Source organism: Rhinopithecus bieti, unplaced genomic scaffold (genome assembly GCF_001698545.2).
Source record: "Rhinopithecus bieti isolate Rb0 unplaced genomic scaffold, ASM169854v2 scaffold_19867, whole genome shotgun sequence".
Lineage (NCBI taxonomy): Eukaryota > Metazoa > Chordata > Mammalia > Primates > Cercopithecidae > Rhinopithecus > Rhinopithecus bieti.
In genome coordinates, this window is record NW_016809544.1 from 64120 (window position 1) to 84131 (window position 20012).

Sequence of the window (20012 nt, forward strand, 5' to 3'; positions counted from 1 at the left end):
TTTTTTTTTTGAGACGGAGTCTTGATCTGTCGCCCGGGCTGGAGTGCAGTGGCCGGATCTCACTGCAAGCTCCGCCTCCCGGGTTTATGCCATTCTCCTGCCTCAGCCTCCGGAGTAGCTGGGACTACAGGCGCCCGCCACCTCGCCCGGCTAGGTTTTGTATTTGTATTTTAGTAGAGACGAGGTTTCACCGTGTTAGCCAGGATGGTTTCGATCTCCTGACCTCGTGATCCGCCCATCTCGGCCTCCCAAAGTGCTAGGATTACAGGCTTGAGCCACCGCGCCCGGCCCACACATATTTTTTTGAGATGGAGTTTCACTCTTGTTGCCCAGGCTGGAGTGCAGTGGTGTGATCTCGGATCACCACAACCTCTACCTCCCAGAGGTTATCGTTGCGATTATCCTGCCTCAGCCTCCCAAGTAGCTGGGATTACAGACATGCACCACCACGCCCGGCTAATTTTGTATTTTTAGTAGAGACGGGGTTTCTTCATGTTGGTCAGGCTGGTCTCGAACTACAGACCTCAGGTGATCCACCTGCCTCAGCGTCCCAAAGTGCTGGGATTACAGGCATGAGCCACCGTGCCCAGCCTATATTTTTTAATTCAACAGTTATTTTAGATACAGAGGTGCATGTGCAGGCTTGTTACATGGGTATATTGCATCCAGGTAGTGAGCACGGTACCCAATAGGTAGTTTTTCAACCTATGCTGCCCTCCCTCCCTCCCCACCTGGTGATAGTCTGCAGTGTCTATTGTTTCCTTGTTTATGTGTTTATGTTCATGTGTACTCACTGTTTTACCTGCCACTTATAAGAATATGCAATATTTGGTTTTCTGTTCCTGTGTTAATTTGTTTAAGATTATGGCCTACAGCTCCATCCATGTGACTGTGAAGGATATGATTTCATTCTCTTTTTTTTTTTCTTTTTCTTTCTTTCTTTTTTTTTTTTTTTGAGACAGAGTCTCGCTCTCTCGCTAGGCTGGAGTACAGTGGCACAATCTCGGCTCAATGAGACCTGTGCTTCCTGGATTCAAGTGATTCTCCTGCCTTAGCCTCCTGAGTAGCTAGGACTACAGGTGCACACCAGCAGACCTAGCTAATTTTTGTATTTTTAGTAGAGACAGGGTTTCACCATGTTGGCCAGGATGATCTCAAACTCCTCACCTCAAGTGATTCACCAGCCTTGACCTCCCAAAGTGCTGTGATTACAGGCTTGAGCCACCACGCCTGGCCTAATTTTTTTATTTTTATTTTTATTTTTTGTAGAGACGAGTTCTCACTATGTTGCCCAAGCTGGTCTCAAACTCCTGGGCTCAAGCAATTCGCCCTCCTCGGCCTCCCAAAGTGCTCGAATTAGAAGTGTATGCCACCACGCCGGGTGACATTCTTCTCTTAAAATATCAAATGTTACATATGAGACTTAGACCCTTTTAACAGCTCTCCCCCAAAGAGAAAATATGAATACCTACTCCCTCCCTCATGGTAGCCACTGTTTCAAAATTGATATGTATTCTATTTTTCTGGCCGTTTTCTATCTCCTCCATATATTTTAATATACAGTACATACTATAAATATACATATATCTAGAGAGGGAGATAGTTCTGCAACTTGCTTTTTTTCTTATTTATTGGGAGTTTACCCATGTTAGTACATGTAGATCTGTGTCATTCTTTACAAATACAGTGAAAAATTTTTTTTCAAAAATTACAGATTGCAGATGAAACTATGTGGGCTATAGCACAAACAGTTCTTCATGGGTGCTGATTACTAATAAAGCAACAGGTGCTGGAAGGATTCATTATCTAAATAGGTCAAGCCAATCTAGGGAAGATTATCCTCTAATCTGGTGGCTGCATTTACAACATTCCACAAAAAGCCGATTAAAGAGAGAGGATGCTATTTTAGCTCTTGGAAAAATAATGTCTATGGCCCTTATTTTGTATACTAAATATTTTCTCAGTGGAGACAATTAAAGATTAAATTAGAATTGGAGGTCATTTACTAGCCATTCATCTGTTTTAGGTTAAACACTGTGAGATCAGTTTATCTGAAAAGTTCCAGCTAGTGTTAACAGTATTAAGCTGAAAACAGAATGGATCCAGTGCAAAATCAGTACATAAGTATAATTTATCAGACCTGCCGCATCTTTCAGAAGCTACTCATTCTTCTATATGGTTTTCAAACGGTTCTTCCAGGTCCAAATAAATTTGATCCTTCTTGTGTAAATGACTGCTATAAGACTTTTAAGAGATATTCTAAAAGAATGAGTGAGAGGACATAGATTCTTTTGCTGAAAAACAGTTCTTTGGAATACCCTCCCTGTTTTAATTATAGTTTTTGGAACATAGGCCTTTTACTTAATACTTGGTGGAATATAACTCTTTAGAGCAGCCAGCATTTCTTTGCATGGTTCATTCTTTTGGGAGGGAGTAACTGCCCTCTTCCCATGGTGGAATTTTTTTTTTTTTTTTTACTGTACATTCATTCATTCATTCAGCAAATATCCTTCAACATCTGCCATTAGCCAGGTACTTTTCTAGACACTGGGTACACAACATTGAACAAAGCAGACAAATCTTTGCCTTTGTTTTTGTTTTGTTTTTTTTTTTTTTGAGACAGGGTCACACTGTTACCCAGGCTGGAGTGCAGTGCCTCCATCATAGCTCACTGCAACCCCAACCTCCTGGGCTCAGGTGATCCTTCTGCCTCAGCCCCCCAACTAGCTGGGACTACAGGTGCATACTACCTCACCAAGTTAATTTTTTGTATTTTTTGTAGAGATCAGGCTTTGACATGTTACCCAGGCTGGTCTGAAACTCCTGGACTCAAGCGATCCACCTGCCCCAGCTTCCCAAAGTGCTGGGATTACAGGCCTGAGCCATCATGCCTGGCATATTCTTGCCTTTGTAATGTTTACTTTTTGGTAGGGGCAGACATGTAATACACAATCAAGGACAGATATGTAGAACGTCAGTGGTGATGAGTACTTCTGGGAAAAATAAGACAGACAAGGGGACTGACAGTGAGTCCTAGGAAGAGTTGTAATTTTAAATAGGAGAAGACCTTGTTGAGAAGATGACATTTACGTAAAGACCTGAAGGATTGAGCAAGTGGGCCATGTGGATATCTGGAGGAAAAGCATCCTAGGGAGAGGGAACAGCAAGTGCAAAGGCCTTGAAGTAATTCTGTGGATCTTTCTTTCTTTCTTTCTTTCTTTTTTTTTTTTTTGAGACAGAGCCTCACTCTGTCACCCAGGCTGGAGTGCAGTGGTGCGATCATGGCTCACTGCAACCTCCGCTTCCTGGGTTCAAGTGATTCTTCTGCCTCAGCCTCCCGAGTAGCTGGGATTATAGGCATACAGCACCGCACCCAGCTAAGTTGTGTGTTTAGTAGAGATGGGGTTTCACCATGTTGGCCAGATTGATCTTGGATTCCTGACCTCAAGTGACCCAAAGTGCTGGGATTACAGGCATGAACCACTGCGCCTGGCCAATTCTGTTGATTTTTCGAGCGCAAACTGCAAGCTGGATTCAGACACTGCTACTAAAACGAATTGCTGCTGCCCAGATGAAGAACCATTGCTGGGCTGACATAAGCAGACAGGAAGCAGACAGAGGGCTAACAGGAAGGAGTAAGTCCCCTCTTTCTCCTCTAGCCTTGTGTCTCCCTCTAACTCCACTTTTGGCAGAGTCTGATGAGGAGCACTGGCAAAGCAGAAGTGTGGTTTGCAGAGTTCCAGCTCTGGCATTGCAAAGCAGAGTCGAGAAGGGTGGCATTGGAGCTGAGAGACACTAGTTTAAAACCTGGCACACCTACTTTATGGATCTTAAAGCTGATGTTCAAGAAGTTCGTGCCCATATCACATTGCTAAGTGCAGAACTCAGACTTGACTGATTATCCTGATATCACATCTGAAATCTTAAAAAGTTATTTAACTCCCACCCAACCCTTTCATCTTAGAAGGGTCATAAGGGGGCTGAAACGAGGTGATCAGTAATCAGGAGCCAGTGGTAGACAGAAGAGGGAAACCCCTTCTTGCTTGCCCTAACCTCTCTTTCTAGGTTTGCTTCCCAAAACTGCTTTATGGGTTTTCGTCTCCTTTTATCCGGCAGCCCTGTACACTTTGCCCTCTGCTATGCACAGCCTCCCCAACCCCAGCCTGCGCATTTGCTAACGCCATTTCCTTTGTCTAGGGTACTTTCTCCCCTCTTTCCCATAAACACTCTGTGATCCTATAGATTTCTCCATTCTTCTTTTTTTTTTTTTTTTTTTTTGAGACAGAGTCTCACTTGGTCGCCCAGGCTGTAGTGCAATGGCTCGATCTCAGCTCACTGCCAATCTCTGCCTCCCAGGTTCAAGCGATTCTCCTGCCTCTGCCCCCTGAGTAGCTGGTACTGCAGGCACACACCACCACACCTGGCTAATTTTTGTATTTTTAGTAGAGAAGGAGTTTCACCATGTTGGCCAGGCTGGTCTTTAACTCCTGAGCTCAAGTGAGCCACCCACCTCGGCCTCCCAGAGTGCTGGGATTACAGGCGTGAGCTACCATGCCCAGCCTTCTTTTTTCTTGAGACAAGGTCTCACTCTGTCGCCCAGTCTCAAGTGCAGTGGTGCACTCACGGCTCACTGCAGTCTCAACATCCTGGGCTCAAGGGATCCTCCCGCCTCAGCCACCACATACAGCTAATTAAAAAAAAAAAAAAAAATTTGTGGAGACAGTGTCTTCCTGTGTTGCCCAGGCTGGTCTGGAACCCCTGACCTCAAGTAGTCCTCCCACTGCAGCCTCCCAAAGTGCTGGGATTGCAGGCATGAGCTACCACACCTGGCCTGCATTCTTTATGACTCATCTCAAATATCACCTCCTCCAGGAAGTCTTCCCCTATCTTCCAAACTCAAGCCAAATAAAAGTTCCCTCCATTTCCTGTCTACCACTGGCTCCTGGTCACTGGTCACCTGGTTTCAGCCCCCTTATGACCCTATAAAGGTGAAAGGGTTGGGTGAGAGTTAAATAACTTTTAGTTTGGAGTGTTCTCATGGCTTAGGAGAAAAATTACGGATGTGGTGTCAGAATACTCAATCAGAGACTCCAAAGGCCCTTATCAGTTGGTCTTTGTATCTCTTATGCCACTTTCTACCTCCTATTACTCCTCCTTCCACTGCTTATTTAAATGTTGGTGTTCTCTAACATCTCCATTCTCGGGTCCTCTCATCTCTTGTTGCCCACACTCCCTCCAGGCAGCCTCGTCCATATCCAAGGCTGCACCTGCTACTTCTATGTGGATTGGTGGCTCCTGTGTCTGCTCTCCAGCCCAGCCTTCTCACCAGGTCTCCAGACATATTTATCCACGTGTTTCCTGGTGATGGATGTTCTAGCACTATGCCTCGGATTTATTTATTCCTTTTTCACTGCCTCCCTGATCTGGCAAACTTTGTCCTCATCCAACCATATGTCTCTAGTTTGGCTCACCTCTGTGAATTGTGCCTCTGTCTCTTAGTATCTGACATTGTGACGTACATCTGTCTCCATACTTAGCTGGAAGTAGCTTGTGGGCAGGAATCAGGTGTTCTGTCTCATTCTAAGTCATCTGTCAATTATTTATATACATGTCCTTTCCTAAGCTAGCTGGAAACTTCTCAAAGGTAGAGTTTTGTTTGTTTGTTTGTTTTAAGTGAGACGGAGTCTTGCTTTGTCACCTAAACTGGAGTGCTGTGGTATGATCTTGGCTCACTGCAACCTCCACCTCCTGGGTTCAAGTGACTCTCCTGCCTCAGCCTCCTGAGTAGCTGGGACTACAGGCACATGCCACCATGCCCGGCTAATTTTGTATTTTAGTAGAGACAGGTTTCACCATGTTGGCCAGGCTGGTCTCAAACTCCTGACCTCAAGTGATCTGGCTGCCTCGGCCTCCCAAAGTGCTGGAATTGTAGGTGTGAGCCACCATGCCTGGCCTCAAAGGTAGAGTTTAAAAAAAACGGACATACCTTTTAGCAGCTAGCTGATTGCAGGATAGCCCCCAAATATTTAATGAATGAGGAAATTCACAAAGTAGTCATCCTACAGGTAAGAAATTTATGGTGAGAAGCACATACAGAAACAGCAGAAGATATCAGAGAATTCTCTTAACTGAATTGTTTGACATACTTAAAGCAGTTCTGATTCATAAAGTTGTTGGTAGCAAATTTCTACATGTAAGTTCTATTGAAGACTGATTTTTTTTTTTTTTTTTGAGACGGAGTCTTGCTCTGTCGCCCCAGGCTGGAGTGCAGTGGCACGATCTTGGCTCACTGCAAGCTCTGCCTCCTGGGTTCACGCCATTCTCCTGCCTCAGCCTCCCAAGTAACTGGGACTACAGGTGCCCGCCACCACGCCCGGCTAATTTTTTGTATTTTTAGTGGAAACGAGGTTTTACCATGTTAGCCGGGATGGTCTCCATCTCCTGACCTCATGAACCACCTGCCTCAGCCTCCCAAAGTGCTAGGATTACAGGCATGAGCTATCGCACCTGGCCCCTGAAGATTGATTTTTTAAAATTTGTTTTCTCTAAGTTACCCCAAATAGTACAACATTGTCCTCTTGTACACCGATTTTAGCCCATTAAAAAAACACCGTATCTTCTGAGAAGCCTCCAGTGGGAAACAAAAACACCACATCTATAACTACTATTTATAATTGACTCTTCTGAATTTTTCTTTTGAGAGAAGCTAAACAGATTTATTTTCTAGAGTCTTATCAGCTGGGATCTATAATTTTCTGTAGCAAATTTTTTCATTTTGCGTCTGTTCCAGACAGTAGACTAAATTTAAAACCGTGGTTGGCAGCCTTTTATGCATAGTATCATAAATAATTTCAACTGTTTCTCAACTGGAAACATAATAAAAATTGTATATTTATAGAGAAAATGGGGTTTTATCTCTAGTTGCTTCAATTAAAAGAACTGAAAGGGTAGGGCACAGTGACTCACACCTGTAATCCCAGCACTTTGAGAGGCTGAGGTGAGTGGATCACCTGAGGTCAGGAGTTCGAGACCAGCCTGGCCAACATGGTGAAACCCCGTCTCTACTAAAATACAAAAATTAGCTGGGCGTGGTGGTGGGCACCTGTAATCCCAGCTACTCGGGAGACTGAGGCAGGAGAAGGCAGAGGTTGCAGTGAGCCGAGATCACACCACTGCACTTCAGTCTGGGTGACAGAGTGAGACTCTGTCTCAGAAAAAAAAAAAAAAAAAAAAAAAAAAAGAACTGAAAGGTATGTAAAGGGAGTGTGGGAGAAAGGCCAGTCAGACCCTTCTAAACATGATCTGTGTGTTGAATAATTACACCATTTTTTCTTCTCTGCTTTGTTGTCATCCCAAAGTCCCTGTCACCCATGGGAGCTACTGCTTTTGTGCCCACAGGAGCAGCTACCCTGAAAATCCCTCCTACCCCCTCCCATGTCCTCTTATTCCCCCCCAAGGTCGTGCCCCACTGTGAGGAGGGCTTCTCCCTGGCTCCTTGATGAGCCACTGAGAACTTTGTCCCTGTCCCCATTCCCTCTATTTCCCTGCCTTCTCTCACTAGCAGTCCTTGGAGCCACACTTCAGAAGCGCAACTGAAGGGAGAGCATTGGGCTGTGGTTGCCTGGTTTGCAGCAGGAAGAACTGGGTTCCTCTTCATCTCAGTTAAGACTTACAACTCAAGCCGGGCGCAGTGGCTCACGCCTGTAATCCCAGCACTTTGGGAGGCTGAGGCGGGTGAATCATGAGGTCAGGAGATCGAGACCAACCTGGCTAACACAGTGAAACCCCGTCTCTACTAAAAATACACAAAATTAGCCAGGTGCGGTGGCAGGCGCCTGTAGTCCCAGCTACTCGGGAGGCTGAGGCAGGAGAATGGTGTGAACCCGGGAGGCGGAGCTTGTAGTGAGCCATGATCACGCCACTGCACTCCAGTCTGAGTGATAGAGCGAGACTCTGTCTCAAAAAAACAAAACAAAACAAAAAAAAAACTTACAACTCAGGAGGCTCCTTATAGAAATACTTTGTAAACAGTTGTTGGGTTCTATCCTGTTATACCTTTTGTTGGTTGATCTGGGAGTCTAACCATCCTTTATCAAATGGATTAAATAACATTTATTTTCTGACAGTTTGGTCTCGCTCCCTCTTGTTCTTAAAATATCACTGGGGAAAATGTACACACAAATAACCTGTAACTCATTCTATATGCATAACCCATAATTAACGTATAACCCAACTAGGTGGACTCTTTAGGAAGCAGCATTTTGGATCAGTGTCAGCTTAATTTGTCTTTCAGCTCCAGTCACCATATAACAGGTGTTTTCTCCCCACCAGGCTGATTTGAACACCAGCTTTTCTGGGGTGGATGAACATGCACCAATTAGCTCTGAGGACTTTGTGAACTTTCCTGGTATTCACCACTCTAATGAGGAATATTTCAAGAAAGTAGAAGAGTTGAAGGCTGCCCACCTAGAAACTATGGCAAAATTAGAGAAAATGTACCAGGATAAATTACATTTAAAGGAAGTTCAGCCAGTGGTCATCAGGGAAGCCTCTCTTAGTGACTGTTCCAGGTAAGGTTGTAACTCAAAGTTATTTGTGGAGTATAAAATAAAATGTATCCTTAAAAGGACAGAACATAGTTATTTCAGAATATTTTCTCTTAAATAGCCCTTTGTACTCTTAATGATATACAGAAGTAGGATTTTATTCAAAATGTTTAATGGCTTATCAGCTTACTAGATGACTTTTGCTTGAGGGTCATTTGGTGACCATTTGGTCTTTTCTCTCTGATCCACCCATAGAACTGAGGGCATGTATCAAAATACTTATTCTGGGCCATTTTAAATGGTAAACATAAAAGTTTAACTTTAAAAGCTCTTTATAATATGTGGATTAACATGAGCTCATTAAAGAGCTAGTACAAAGAGTTCAGGACTAGGAGACATTAATCTGATTTATGTTTTCAAAATAGTCTGCAATTTCAACACCCATTTCTGCTGTGAATTCACCTGCTCTGAGACTTACACATCTAGTCAGTCAGCGATGCTTGCATGTCTCCTGTGTGCCAGACTATGCCTGGGCACTGAGGAGTCAAAAACAAGATGCCCTCAAGGAGCTTAGAGACTAGCTGAGAACCAAAAATTGCATTACAGCATGATGTAACAGAGTGTTACAGAGGAAGAAGCAGTTGGTTATGCCAAGCTTTTGGAGGGATGCAGGCCAGAATTTTCCACTGAAGTGTCACATCTGAGTTCAGTCTTGGAGGAGGAATAAGTAGTGGTCTTCTAGCTAGCAGCAACCATGTATGCAAAGGCAAGATGGCATGAGAAATAATATCGTGTGTGAGGAACTTCACAGGACTGGATATGAATGCAGAATGGAGACTGGGGTAGCCAGTGGTGAGGGGTAAGACTGAAAAGATAAGTGCCAGTCTCAAAGGGCTTGTAATCTAGGCTTGACTTTGTAGCAGTGAGGAATTATCAAAAAGTTTCAAGCAGGAGAATGACATGATCAGATCTATGCTTCAGAACAGTGACTCTGGAAATTGTGGGGAGAATTTAATAGAGATTAGTCACAAGGAGCCTCTGCCATCTCAGGTTCCTTGTCTGTAAAATGAAGAAGTCAAAGTAGATAAGGTATGGGCATCTCCCAGCTCTGTTCCAAATAAAAGTGATAATTCTTATAAGCCCTGTCCAGCTCCTCTCTTCTGATTATACCCTGATCTTAGAAAATATGTAACTCTTCGCTGGGCGCAGTGACTCACGCCTGTAATCTCAGCACTTTGGGAGGCAGAGGCAGGCAGATCATGAGGTCAGGAGATTGAGACCATCCTGGGTAACATGGTGAAACCCCATCTCTACTAAAAATACAAAAAATTAGCTGGGCATGGTGGCACATGCCTGTAGTCCCAGCTACTCAGGAGGCTGAGACAGGAGAATCAACCCAGGTGGCAGAGGTTGCAGTGAGCTAAGATCAGGCCACTGCACCCCAACCTGGGCAACAGAGTGAGACTCTGTCTCAGAAAAAAAAAAAGAAAAGAAAATATGTAACTCTTAATTTTTATATTTGGTCACATACGACTGAAAATGTAACATAGTTATTCTTCTCATTTAGATCTGTGTCAGAAAAGAACTCCTATCACCCTGTCTCATTAATGACATCATTTTCAGAGCCTGATTTAGGCCAGTCTTCCTCCTTGTATGTGTCCTCCTCTGAAGAAGAGTTACCCAACCTAGAAAAAGAGTATCCTAGGAAAAACAGAATGATGGCCTATGCTAAGGAGCTTATCAACAACATGTGGAAAGACTTTTGTGTTGAAGATTATATTCGCTGTAAAGATACTGGCTTCCACGCAGCTGAGAAAACAAGGAAGAAACGAAAAGAATGGGTGCCCACGATTACAGTACCGGAGCCTTTTCAAATGATGATAAGAGAACAGAAGAAAAAAGAAGAGTCCATGAAATCTAAATCAGATATTGAAATGGTACATAAACTGCTCAAAAAACAAGAAGAGGATCCAGAGTGTAAGAAGAAATTCCGAGCCAATCCAGTTCCTGCATCTGTCTTTCTCCCCCTTTACCATGATTTAGTCAAGCAAAAGAAGAACGGAGAAGGTCTCTGAAGGAGAAAATAAAGAAGCTCTTTTGGCCTCACAAAAGCCATTTAAATTTATAGCAAGGGAGGAACAGAAGCGAGCAGCCCAGGAAAAGCAGCTGAGAGACTTTTTTAAGTCTAAAAAGAAAACAAATCGATTTAAAGCCAGACCCGTTCCTCGATCTACTTATGGTTCAACTACCAATGACAAGTTAAAAGAAGAAGAGCTCTATCGAAACCTTAGGATGCAGCTGAGAGCCCAGGAGCGTTTACAGAACTCATCTCCTCTGCCTTGTAGGTCAGCTTGTGGACGCAGGAACCCCAGGTGTCCTGAACAGGCTATAAAGTTGAAGTGTAAACACAAGGTTAGGTGCCGGACTCCTGATTTTGAGGACCTTCCTGAGAGATATCAGGAACACCTCTCAGAACACAAGTCTCCAAAACTCTTAACGGTGTGTAAACCATTTGATCTTCATGCATCTCCACATGCATCTATTAAAAGAGATAAAATTTTGGCAGACATCGAAGCAGATGAAGAAAAGTTAAAAGAAACACGTTGGCCTTATTTGTCTCCAGTAAGATGTGCAGGTGTAAAGCCTGTGCCTTGTAGCTACAACCCTCCAGTGACCACGGTGTCTTCCAGAGGACGAGAACAAGCTGTGAGGTAAGTAACTAAGACACAGTACTGACTGACTCAGGGTTGCCAGATGAGTGTATGCAACTCTGTGGAGTTTATGTTGGTGAATTTGAAAATACTTAGAAATTATTATTGTATCTATAAAATATTTTACTATATAATATATGATATTTTGTCAGAGAGTATGCTAAGAAATCAATATATTTTTCATTTTATAAATTTTGGGAGATTAGAAAATATTAGTCTTAAGATTTCTAGTTTTCCCTGGCCGGGCGTGGTGGCTCACACCTGTAATCCCAGTGCTTTGGGAGGCCGAGGTGGGTGGATCACAAGGTTAGACCAGGCTGGCCAAGATAGTGAAACCCTATTTCTACTAAAAATACAAAAAATTAGCTGGGCATGGTGGTGGGCGCCTGTAATCCCAGCTACTCAGGAGGCTGAGGCAGGAGAATCGCTTGAATCCAGGAGGCAGAGCTTGCAGTGAGCTGAGATCGTGCCGTGGCACTCCAGCCTCAGCAACAGAGTGAGACTCTGTCTCAAAAAATAAGTAAATAAATAAATAAAGATTTCTAGTTTTACAAGTCAGATCCTTTTCAAAGGGTTGCCTTTTTTCAAATTTTGAATTAACAAAATTCAAATTATCCCATGTTAAATCTTTGGTAAACAACATTCTCATTGGCTTAAAATGGATTAAGCCTAGTTTATTACCCTCAGGAGATCACTTGAGGAAAAGAAAATGTTGGAAGAAGAGAGAAATCGGATCCTAACTAAACAGAAGCAAAGAATGAAAGAATTGCAGAAACTCCTGACAACCCGGGCTAAGGCTTATGACTCACATCAAAGTTTAGCTCAAATATCTAAATCCAGAGTAAAATGTCTCAGGTATCATAAAAAAGTCTTGAACCTCCAGACCACTGGTTTTCAAACTTTCTTTTTTTTTTTTTAATCAGTAGATAGTAAACTATTAGCAGATTGAAAATGGCATCAGTGTTTTAGCTTATGGATTTAAATTGTCATCAGTTACTTATATTCAGCACATACACACTCACCTCATGGTGAGAACCAACATATATACTCAACTTCATGGTAAGAACCATAAAGCTATGTTGAGGAATACAAACATTTTCTATTGTGGCCTTAGTTAATAGTTATCATCTTATACCAGTATCTAATCTTGTTCTTTATATTATTTTTGATTGCAGTAAACAGATAAAGAGCTTTGTTTTAAGGTTTGGATGAAATCTGATAGCACAAATTAACACATTAAACATCCATTATGTGATGTGTTCATTAGCACATATGTTAATGTTTAGTAGTATGTGTTGCATTTTGTTAGTTTCAATATAAAAATAAAAATATTCACGGAATCCTTTAGAACCCCTTCACTAGAATTCTGCAGTACAAAGTTTGAAAACCAGTGTTCCAGATGTTGCACATAAAAATGTTGATGTTTAAGTAGGAAAATATCTCCCTCAAAGCCAGGTAAGTAATATGATTTATTACTTTTTAATCTGATTTCTAAATATACATATGTGCTTTTAATTACAATGAGTATTCTTTTATAATTTAGCATTAATCCATTGACCAAGGGAACTTAATTTGATTAACTTGAGCATAATGTTTCTTAGAAATAGATAACTTACCCTCAGGAAGTAAACTATTAATAGCTTTTTTTTTTTCTGAGACAGAGTCTTGCTGTGTCGCCCAGGCTGGATCGCCCAGGAGATCAAGCGATTCTCCTGCCTCAGCCTACAGAGTTGCTGGGATTACAGGCACTCACCACCATGCCCAGCTAATTTTTTTTTTTTTAGTAGAGATGTGGTTTTACCATGTTGGCCAGCCTGGTCTCAAACTCCTGACCTCAGGTGATCCACCAACCTTGGCCTCCCAAAATGCTGGGATTATAGGCGTGAGCCACCTCACCCGGACGATAGCTTTTTCATAACCCCAACTTGTGTATAATTAAGCCTAATTATTTGGAAGTATAATTGTTTTCCCCAATCCATTAATTTTATTATCTTGGTACCAATTAAATAGTGTAGTTTAATTTATTATAGGATCTTGCCCAAACAGTGAGAACATTTACGGTAAATTTATATATTTTGGTTCCTGTTTCTCTTTATGTTATGTTCCCATGCTCTTTATTTCTCCTTTGACTTGCTCCCATTGAATTAACTTTGCCACTAACCTGTAGGAGATCTTATTTAGGGGGAAAAAATAGCAGCAAAGGCTGGATGCCATGGCTCACATCTATAATCCCAGCACCTTGGGAATCCAAGGCAGGAAGGTTGCTTGAGCCCAGGAGTTTGAGACCAGCCTGGTAAACATAATAAGACCCCCATCTCTACAAAAACTTAAAAAAAAATTAGCCAGGTGTGGTGGCATGCACCTGTAGTCCCACCTACTCGAGAGGCTAAGGTGGGAGGATCATTTGAACCCAGGAAGTCGAAGTTGCAGTCAGCCATGATTGTACCACTGCACTCCAGCCTGGGCAACAGAGCGAGAACCTGTCTCAAAAATAATAGGCCGGGCGCGATGGCTCATGCCTGTAATCCCAGCACTTGGAGAGGCCGAGACAGGCAGATCATCTGAGGTCAGGAGTTCGAGACCAGCCTGGCCAACATGGTGAAACCCTCGTCTCTACTAAAAATACAGAAAATTAGCCAGGCATGGTGGTGCATGCCTGTAATCTCAGCTACTTGGAAGGCTGAGGCATGAGAATTGCATGAACCCAGGAGGTGGAGGTTGCAGTGAACTGAGATGGCGCCACTGTGCCAGCCTGAACAACAGAATGAGACTCTGTCTCAAAACAAAAAACAAATAACAACAACAATAAAATAATAAATAAGAGCAAGGTCTTGTTTTCAGAAGAAATTCCTTACAGAGAAGATAGCTGATTTCTTCCAAAATGTTCTTGGTTTTATACACTTATAAATGAGACAAGAGGGCTTTCATTCATCTCTTCAGGTCAGTTTGAAGTCCCTTAATATATGTATGCCTTGGGGATTTCAGAAATTAAAGTGTTCAGACTATTCCTAGAGCATAATATGTGTGGTCTCAGAACCTAGGATTTTATTCTGCATTCCATGAGAATTAACCAGTACAGAAGAGGAATCGAGGTAAACTGTGAACTGTGCTCATAATTTCTGATTTGTCAGCTAAGCTAAATGTTATTTCTTTTTTTTTCATTGACTTTGTAGAGATTGATAAGTTAAATGTTACATATGTAAGTTCTTATTTCTTAGATGATCTTTTAAAAAATTCCATTGCTTTTATTTAATTTTAGAAAGAGCGAAAAGGAAAGGATGAGAGAATACCAACGAGAACTAGAAGAAAGAGAAGAAAAATTAAAAAAGAGGCCACTGCTATTTGAAAGAGTTGCTCAGGTTGTGTTTATTGGAATTTAAGAGCTATTGTCAATTGTTGTTTTTTTTTTACAGCTTTAGCTCCTAAATTTACAGTCCATTTTGCTTATGTGTTACATAACTGTTGGGATACATTATTGTTGTTTATGTTGGCTTCATCATATCAGCCAATGAGTAATTTTGCTTAAATCCGAGCATTTAACCAAGTGTGGTGGTGTGCACCTGTAGTCCCAGCTACTTGGGAGGCTCAGATGGGCAAATTGCTTGAGCCCAAGAGTTTTGGTCCAACCTGTGCAACGTAGCAAGACCTCATCTCAAAGAAATAATCTGAACATTGAATCTTTTTGATGAAGCACATAAGTTTGATAAATAACATGCCAATCCAGCAGTTTGTAAAATAATTTTGCAAGCTGTTTTCTAATGGCTGGTCTTTTTTGAGTACAAACTTGGTTAGCTATTAAGATGAGGCTTCATGACATCACTTGGAGGTCTTTGAAGAATTAAAAAAATGAAACAAAATGGCTAATTGAATCAGAGTTATTTCTGCCAGTTTTTTTTTTAAGTGAGTCTGTAATTCGGTCTTCTCTGCAATTACTAAAAAACTTCCTTTCTATAAAAAAAACAAACTAGTCTTATAGACAGTAGACCCTGAGTTTACTCAGTTTATGCCCAGTTTTATAATCTTTCCCTTAAGGGAGATTTGTTCATTTTAGGTCATCTTCTCCTTTATCCCGTAGGGGAGGCATCTGTACGGGTGACATGGCTTAACAATTGACAAAATCACTGGAGGTTGCAGGTTCTAAATTGTGAATTTGAAGCTGTTATAATTGGACAATAGACAGTTGGAGAATTTACCTGTAACAGATGAGCATGGTTACAGAACTGTACTTGTCAGTGACTCAGTGAGGACAGTGGACATGTATTGTGGGTGAATCTGCACATTACAGTCTCTCAAAGTTACATAATCTTTTTGCTCACTGATCTAGATATAATTTTATATAATGCCTTTCATTTTAAGGGATGGATTTTTTTAACATCCTTATTTCAACTTTAGGGGGAAAAATCATTTTAAGCTGTTCTACATTATAATCATAAAGTGATTGGCTTTTGGCCCAAAGACATTATCTCCAGCTCTGAACTGCAAGTTTTTTGTTTTTGCTTTTTACACTGCTTCTGGGTTTTCTTATTTATTTTAATTTTTTTCAACTTTTATTTTAAATTCAAGGGGTACATGTGCAGGTTTGTTACAAGGGTATGCCAGGCACTGTGGCTCATGCCTGTAATCCCAGCCAGCATTTTGGGAGGCCGAGGCAGGTGGATCACCTGAGGTCAGGGGTTCAAGACCAGCCTGGCCAACATGGTGAAACCTCATCTCTACTAAAAATACAAAAATTAGCCGGGCATGGTTTTGTGCGCCTGTAATCCCAACTACTTGGGAGGCTGAGGCAGGAGAATTGCTTGAACTTGGGAGGCGGAGGTTGCAGTGAGCTGAGATCTCATCATTGCACTCCAGCCTGAGCAACAAGAGCGAAATTCCATCTCAAAAAAAAAAAAGGGGGGGTATATTGTGTGAGCTGGGGTTTGGGGTATGATTGAACTCATCACCCACGTAATGAGCATAGTACCCGATACGTAGTTTTTCAACCCTTGCCCTCCTCCCTCCACTCTCCCTCTTATATTCTCCAGTGTCTGTTGTTCCCATCTTTATTTCCATGTGTACCCAGTGTTTAGTTCCACTTGTAAGTGAGAACATGTGGTGTTTGGTTTTCTGTTTCTGCTTTAGTTTGCTTAGGATAATGGCTTCCAGCTGCATCCATGTTGTTGCAGAGGACATGATTTCATTCTTTTTTATGGCTGTGTAGTATTCCGTGGTATATGTGTAACATATTTTCTGTATCCAATCCACTGCTGATGGGTTGGGTTGATACCATGTCTTTGCTGTTGTGAATAGCACCAGCACTTGTTATTGTCTGTCTGGTTTTTATAAAAAACTATTTTTAGAGACAGGGTCTCACTCTGTTGCCCAAGCCAGTGCAGTAGTACAATCTCACTGTAACCTTGAACTCCTGGACTCAGATGATCCCCAGTATCAGCATCCCCAGTAGCTGAGACAAAGGCCCACACCATCATGCCAGCTAATTTTATTTTTTGTAGAGACTGGATCTCACTGTATTGCCCAGGCTGGTCTTGAACTCCTGGCCTCAAGTGATCTTCCCATCTCCACCTCCCAAGTTGATGGGATTATAGGCATGAGCCGCTGCACCTAGCTTTTGTCTGTCTTTTTGTTACAGCCTTCCTAGTGGGTATTGTTCAGTAACATTCTTTCAACTGTTCTTTTATCTTTTTCATTACAGACTCTATCTACTAGCTTATTGATATGATAGGTGAGGATTTAGCTGTTTTACATTCTCTCAGAAGCACACTTACCTTCCCTTTCTCTGTCTTTCCATCCTTCCATTTCCTAGTCAGCTCTATCACAGATCAGAATTCATTGTTATGACTTAGTAAACAATGTTAGCAGCTGAGCCCTATATTATTATCATCACATTTTCTTTTTCTTTTTTTTGAGACAGCCTTGCTCTGTCACCCAGGCTGGAGTACAGTGGCACAATCTCGGCTCACTGCAGCCTCTGCCTCCTGGGTTCAAGCCATTCTCCTGCCTCAGTCTCCTGAGTAGCTGGGATTACAGGCGTGCACCACCACGCCCAGCTAATTTTTTTTTGTATTTTTTAGTAGAGATGAGGTTTCACCACGTTGGTCAGGCTGGTCTCGAACTTCTGACCTGATGATCCTCCCACCTTGGCCTCCCAAAGTGCTGGGATTACAGGTGTGAGCCACCGCGCCCGGCCCATCACATTTCCTTTAAAAAACTTTTTCCTTGTGTTAATAATTACTAATTTTGTTTGGTCCTCCCCCCACCTTCCCTCATTCCCTGCCAATGTATATATTATTATTATTATTAAATTTTTTCTGTTAGCTCTCAAAAATCCCCCTCAAACAGTTAAACACATTGTTAATTCATCAGTTCCTTTCCTCCCCTGGAGCCCACAAGTGTCCTGCTCCACTTTGGAATGGTTTCTGTCTAGGCCAGCAGTCCTCAACCTTTTTGGCACTAGAGACTGGTTTTATGGAAGACCATTTTTCCACAGACCAGGGTTGCATGGGGTGGGGTGGATGGATGAGGGACTGGATCATTTCTGGATGGAACTGTTCCACCTTACATCATCAGGCATTAGATTCTCATAAGGAGCATGCAACCTAGATCCCCGGCATGAGCAGTTCACGATAGGGGTCACGCTGCTATGAGAATCTAATGCTATAGGAGGCAGAGCTCAGGTGGTAATGCTAACCCTCCCACTGCTCACTTCCTGCTGTGTAGCCTGGTTCCTAACAGGCCACAGACCCGTACCTAGTTCGTGGTAATGACCCCTGCTATAGGCCTCTGGCATAAGTGACATTTTAGGACCTTTTTCACTGTTACACTGGGGATTAGTTAGATATTAACCTTCTGGATTTATCTACATTTCTTGTATTTCTTTTAAAGTCACTGTTAGTTTATTCTGGTTCTGGAAGATTTCCTCAAATTTATCTTCCAAATCTCCATTTTTTGCTCACCTAATGAAAAATGACGTAATTTCCAGAATACTTCTCATTTATTAAATGTTCCTTTGGTATTTTTCATGGGTGCAGTACCCCCCCCCTTTTTTTTTTTTTTTTTTGAGATGGTGTTACTCTGTCCCAGGCTGGAGTGCAGTGGCATGATTGCTGTTCGCTGCAACCTCAACCTCTTTTGCTCAGGTGATCTTAACCACCTAAGCCTCCCAAGTAGTTAGGACTATAGGCACAAGCCACCATGCCAGGCTAATTTTTGTATTTTTTGTAAAGACAGGGGCCTTACTATGTTGTCCATGCTGGTCTTAAGCTCCTGGGCTCAAGAAATCCTCCTTTCTCAGCCTTCCAAAGTGCGGGATTCCAGGTGTGAGCCACCACACCCAGCATATCTTTTATATCTCTGCGCATACTGCTGATGTTGTCTCAGTTTCCTTCAAGTTTCTTTTTCTCTTTTTTAGCCTCTTGTCTATCATATTAGAAGCTTTCCTCAGATTTTCTTTGGTTGTTTGCATTTAAGAGGGAGATTGTACAAAGTTATTTGGAAGCTAGTTTCTATTGTTTTTTGTGAGGTTGCTGAAAGACAAGGGCTCCGCTAAGCACTTTCTATGCATTATCTTAACTGACCTTTACACTGCTCCTGTGAAGTTCTTATTTCACAGATGAGGGACATCTTGAGGCTTAGATGATACAACCAGAAGAAGGGGAACCAGGATTCAAACCCAGATCTGGCTGTCTTCGTGTGATTGTTTTATCTGTCATCTTGTTTTCCTGCCCCTTCTCAACAAATGCTTTTGAATATCAGAAAATCCCTTGAGACTCTTAAAGTCAGATAGAAACAAGACAGACAAATGTAGTCATTCAAGACACACAACTGCAGCAATTACAGATGTGTATTGAGACAAAATTGTCAATATGATTGTTTGGGAGGTTGGGGGAATGGTCAGATTGATATATTCTTTTTTTTCTATTAACCTCAATTCCGGGGAGCCAGGTACATAACCTGGGAATACTAATATTTGTGTTAGTGACATGTGAGGCTTGTTCCAAGAGGTCTAGGAAAAAAAAAGGAAAGTAAATAAAATGCTAAATTAAAGGAATCATTATGGGTGATACTATAAAACCAGAAAGAAAGTATGAGGTATTATTTGGGAAGACCAAAAATTGAACACATATATGACAATGATTTATTATAGTGCTGTTTGTCCAAGAAATATCTTTTCTTTTCTTTTTTTTTTTTTTTTTTTGAGAAAGAGTCTCACTCTGTCACCAGGCTGGAGTGCAGTGGCGCAATCTCAGCTCACTGCAACCTCCACCTCCCGGGTTCAAGTGATTCTCCTGCCTCAGCCTCCTGAGTATCTGGGATTACAGGCGCGTGCCACCATGCCTGGCTAATTTTTTTTTTTTTTGAGACAGGGTCTTGCTCTCTTGCCCAGGCTGGAGCACAGTGGCGCAATCTCCACTCACTGCAAGCTCCGCCTCCCGGGTTCACGCCATTCTCCTGTCTCAGCCTCCCGCTAATTTTTTTTTGTATTTTTAGTCGAGACGAAGTTTCAGCATGTTGGTCAGGCTGGTCTCAAACTCCTGACCTTGTGATCCGCCCACCTCAACTTCTCAAAGTTCTGGGATTACAGGCGTGAACCACCACATCCAGTCAGAAATATCTTTATATTAGAAAAATTAGGCCAGTGACTCACACCCTGTAATCCCAACACTTTGGGAAACTGAGGGGGCAGGATCATTTGAGGCCAAGAGTTTGAGACCAGTGTCTACTGTTCTCGTTTTTTTTTTTTTTTTTTTTTTTTTTT

General features: G+C 42.1%; 1 protein-coding gene across 1 annotated transcript in view; it reads left to right on the top strand.

The window, feature by feature from the left end:
• FAM161A (FAM161 centrosomal protein A) overlaps window positions 1-20012 on the top strand; it is a 30011-nt gene that overhangs the window by 4221 nt on the left and 5778 nt on the right. Inside the window, 6 exon segments of the mRNA XM_017889712.1 lie at window positions 8332-8570; window positions 10114-10592; window positions 10595-10627; window positions 10630-11257; window positions 11945-12112; window positions 14517-14616. Of these exon segments, the coding sequence (XP_017745201.1) occupies window positions 8332-8570; window positions 10114-10592; window positions 10595-10627; window positions 10630-11257; window positions 11945-12112; window positions 14517-14616 (1647 nt within the window).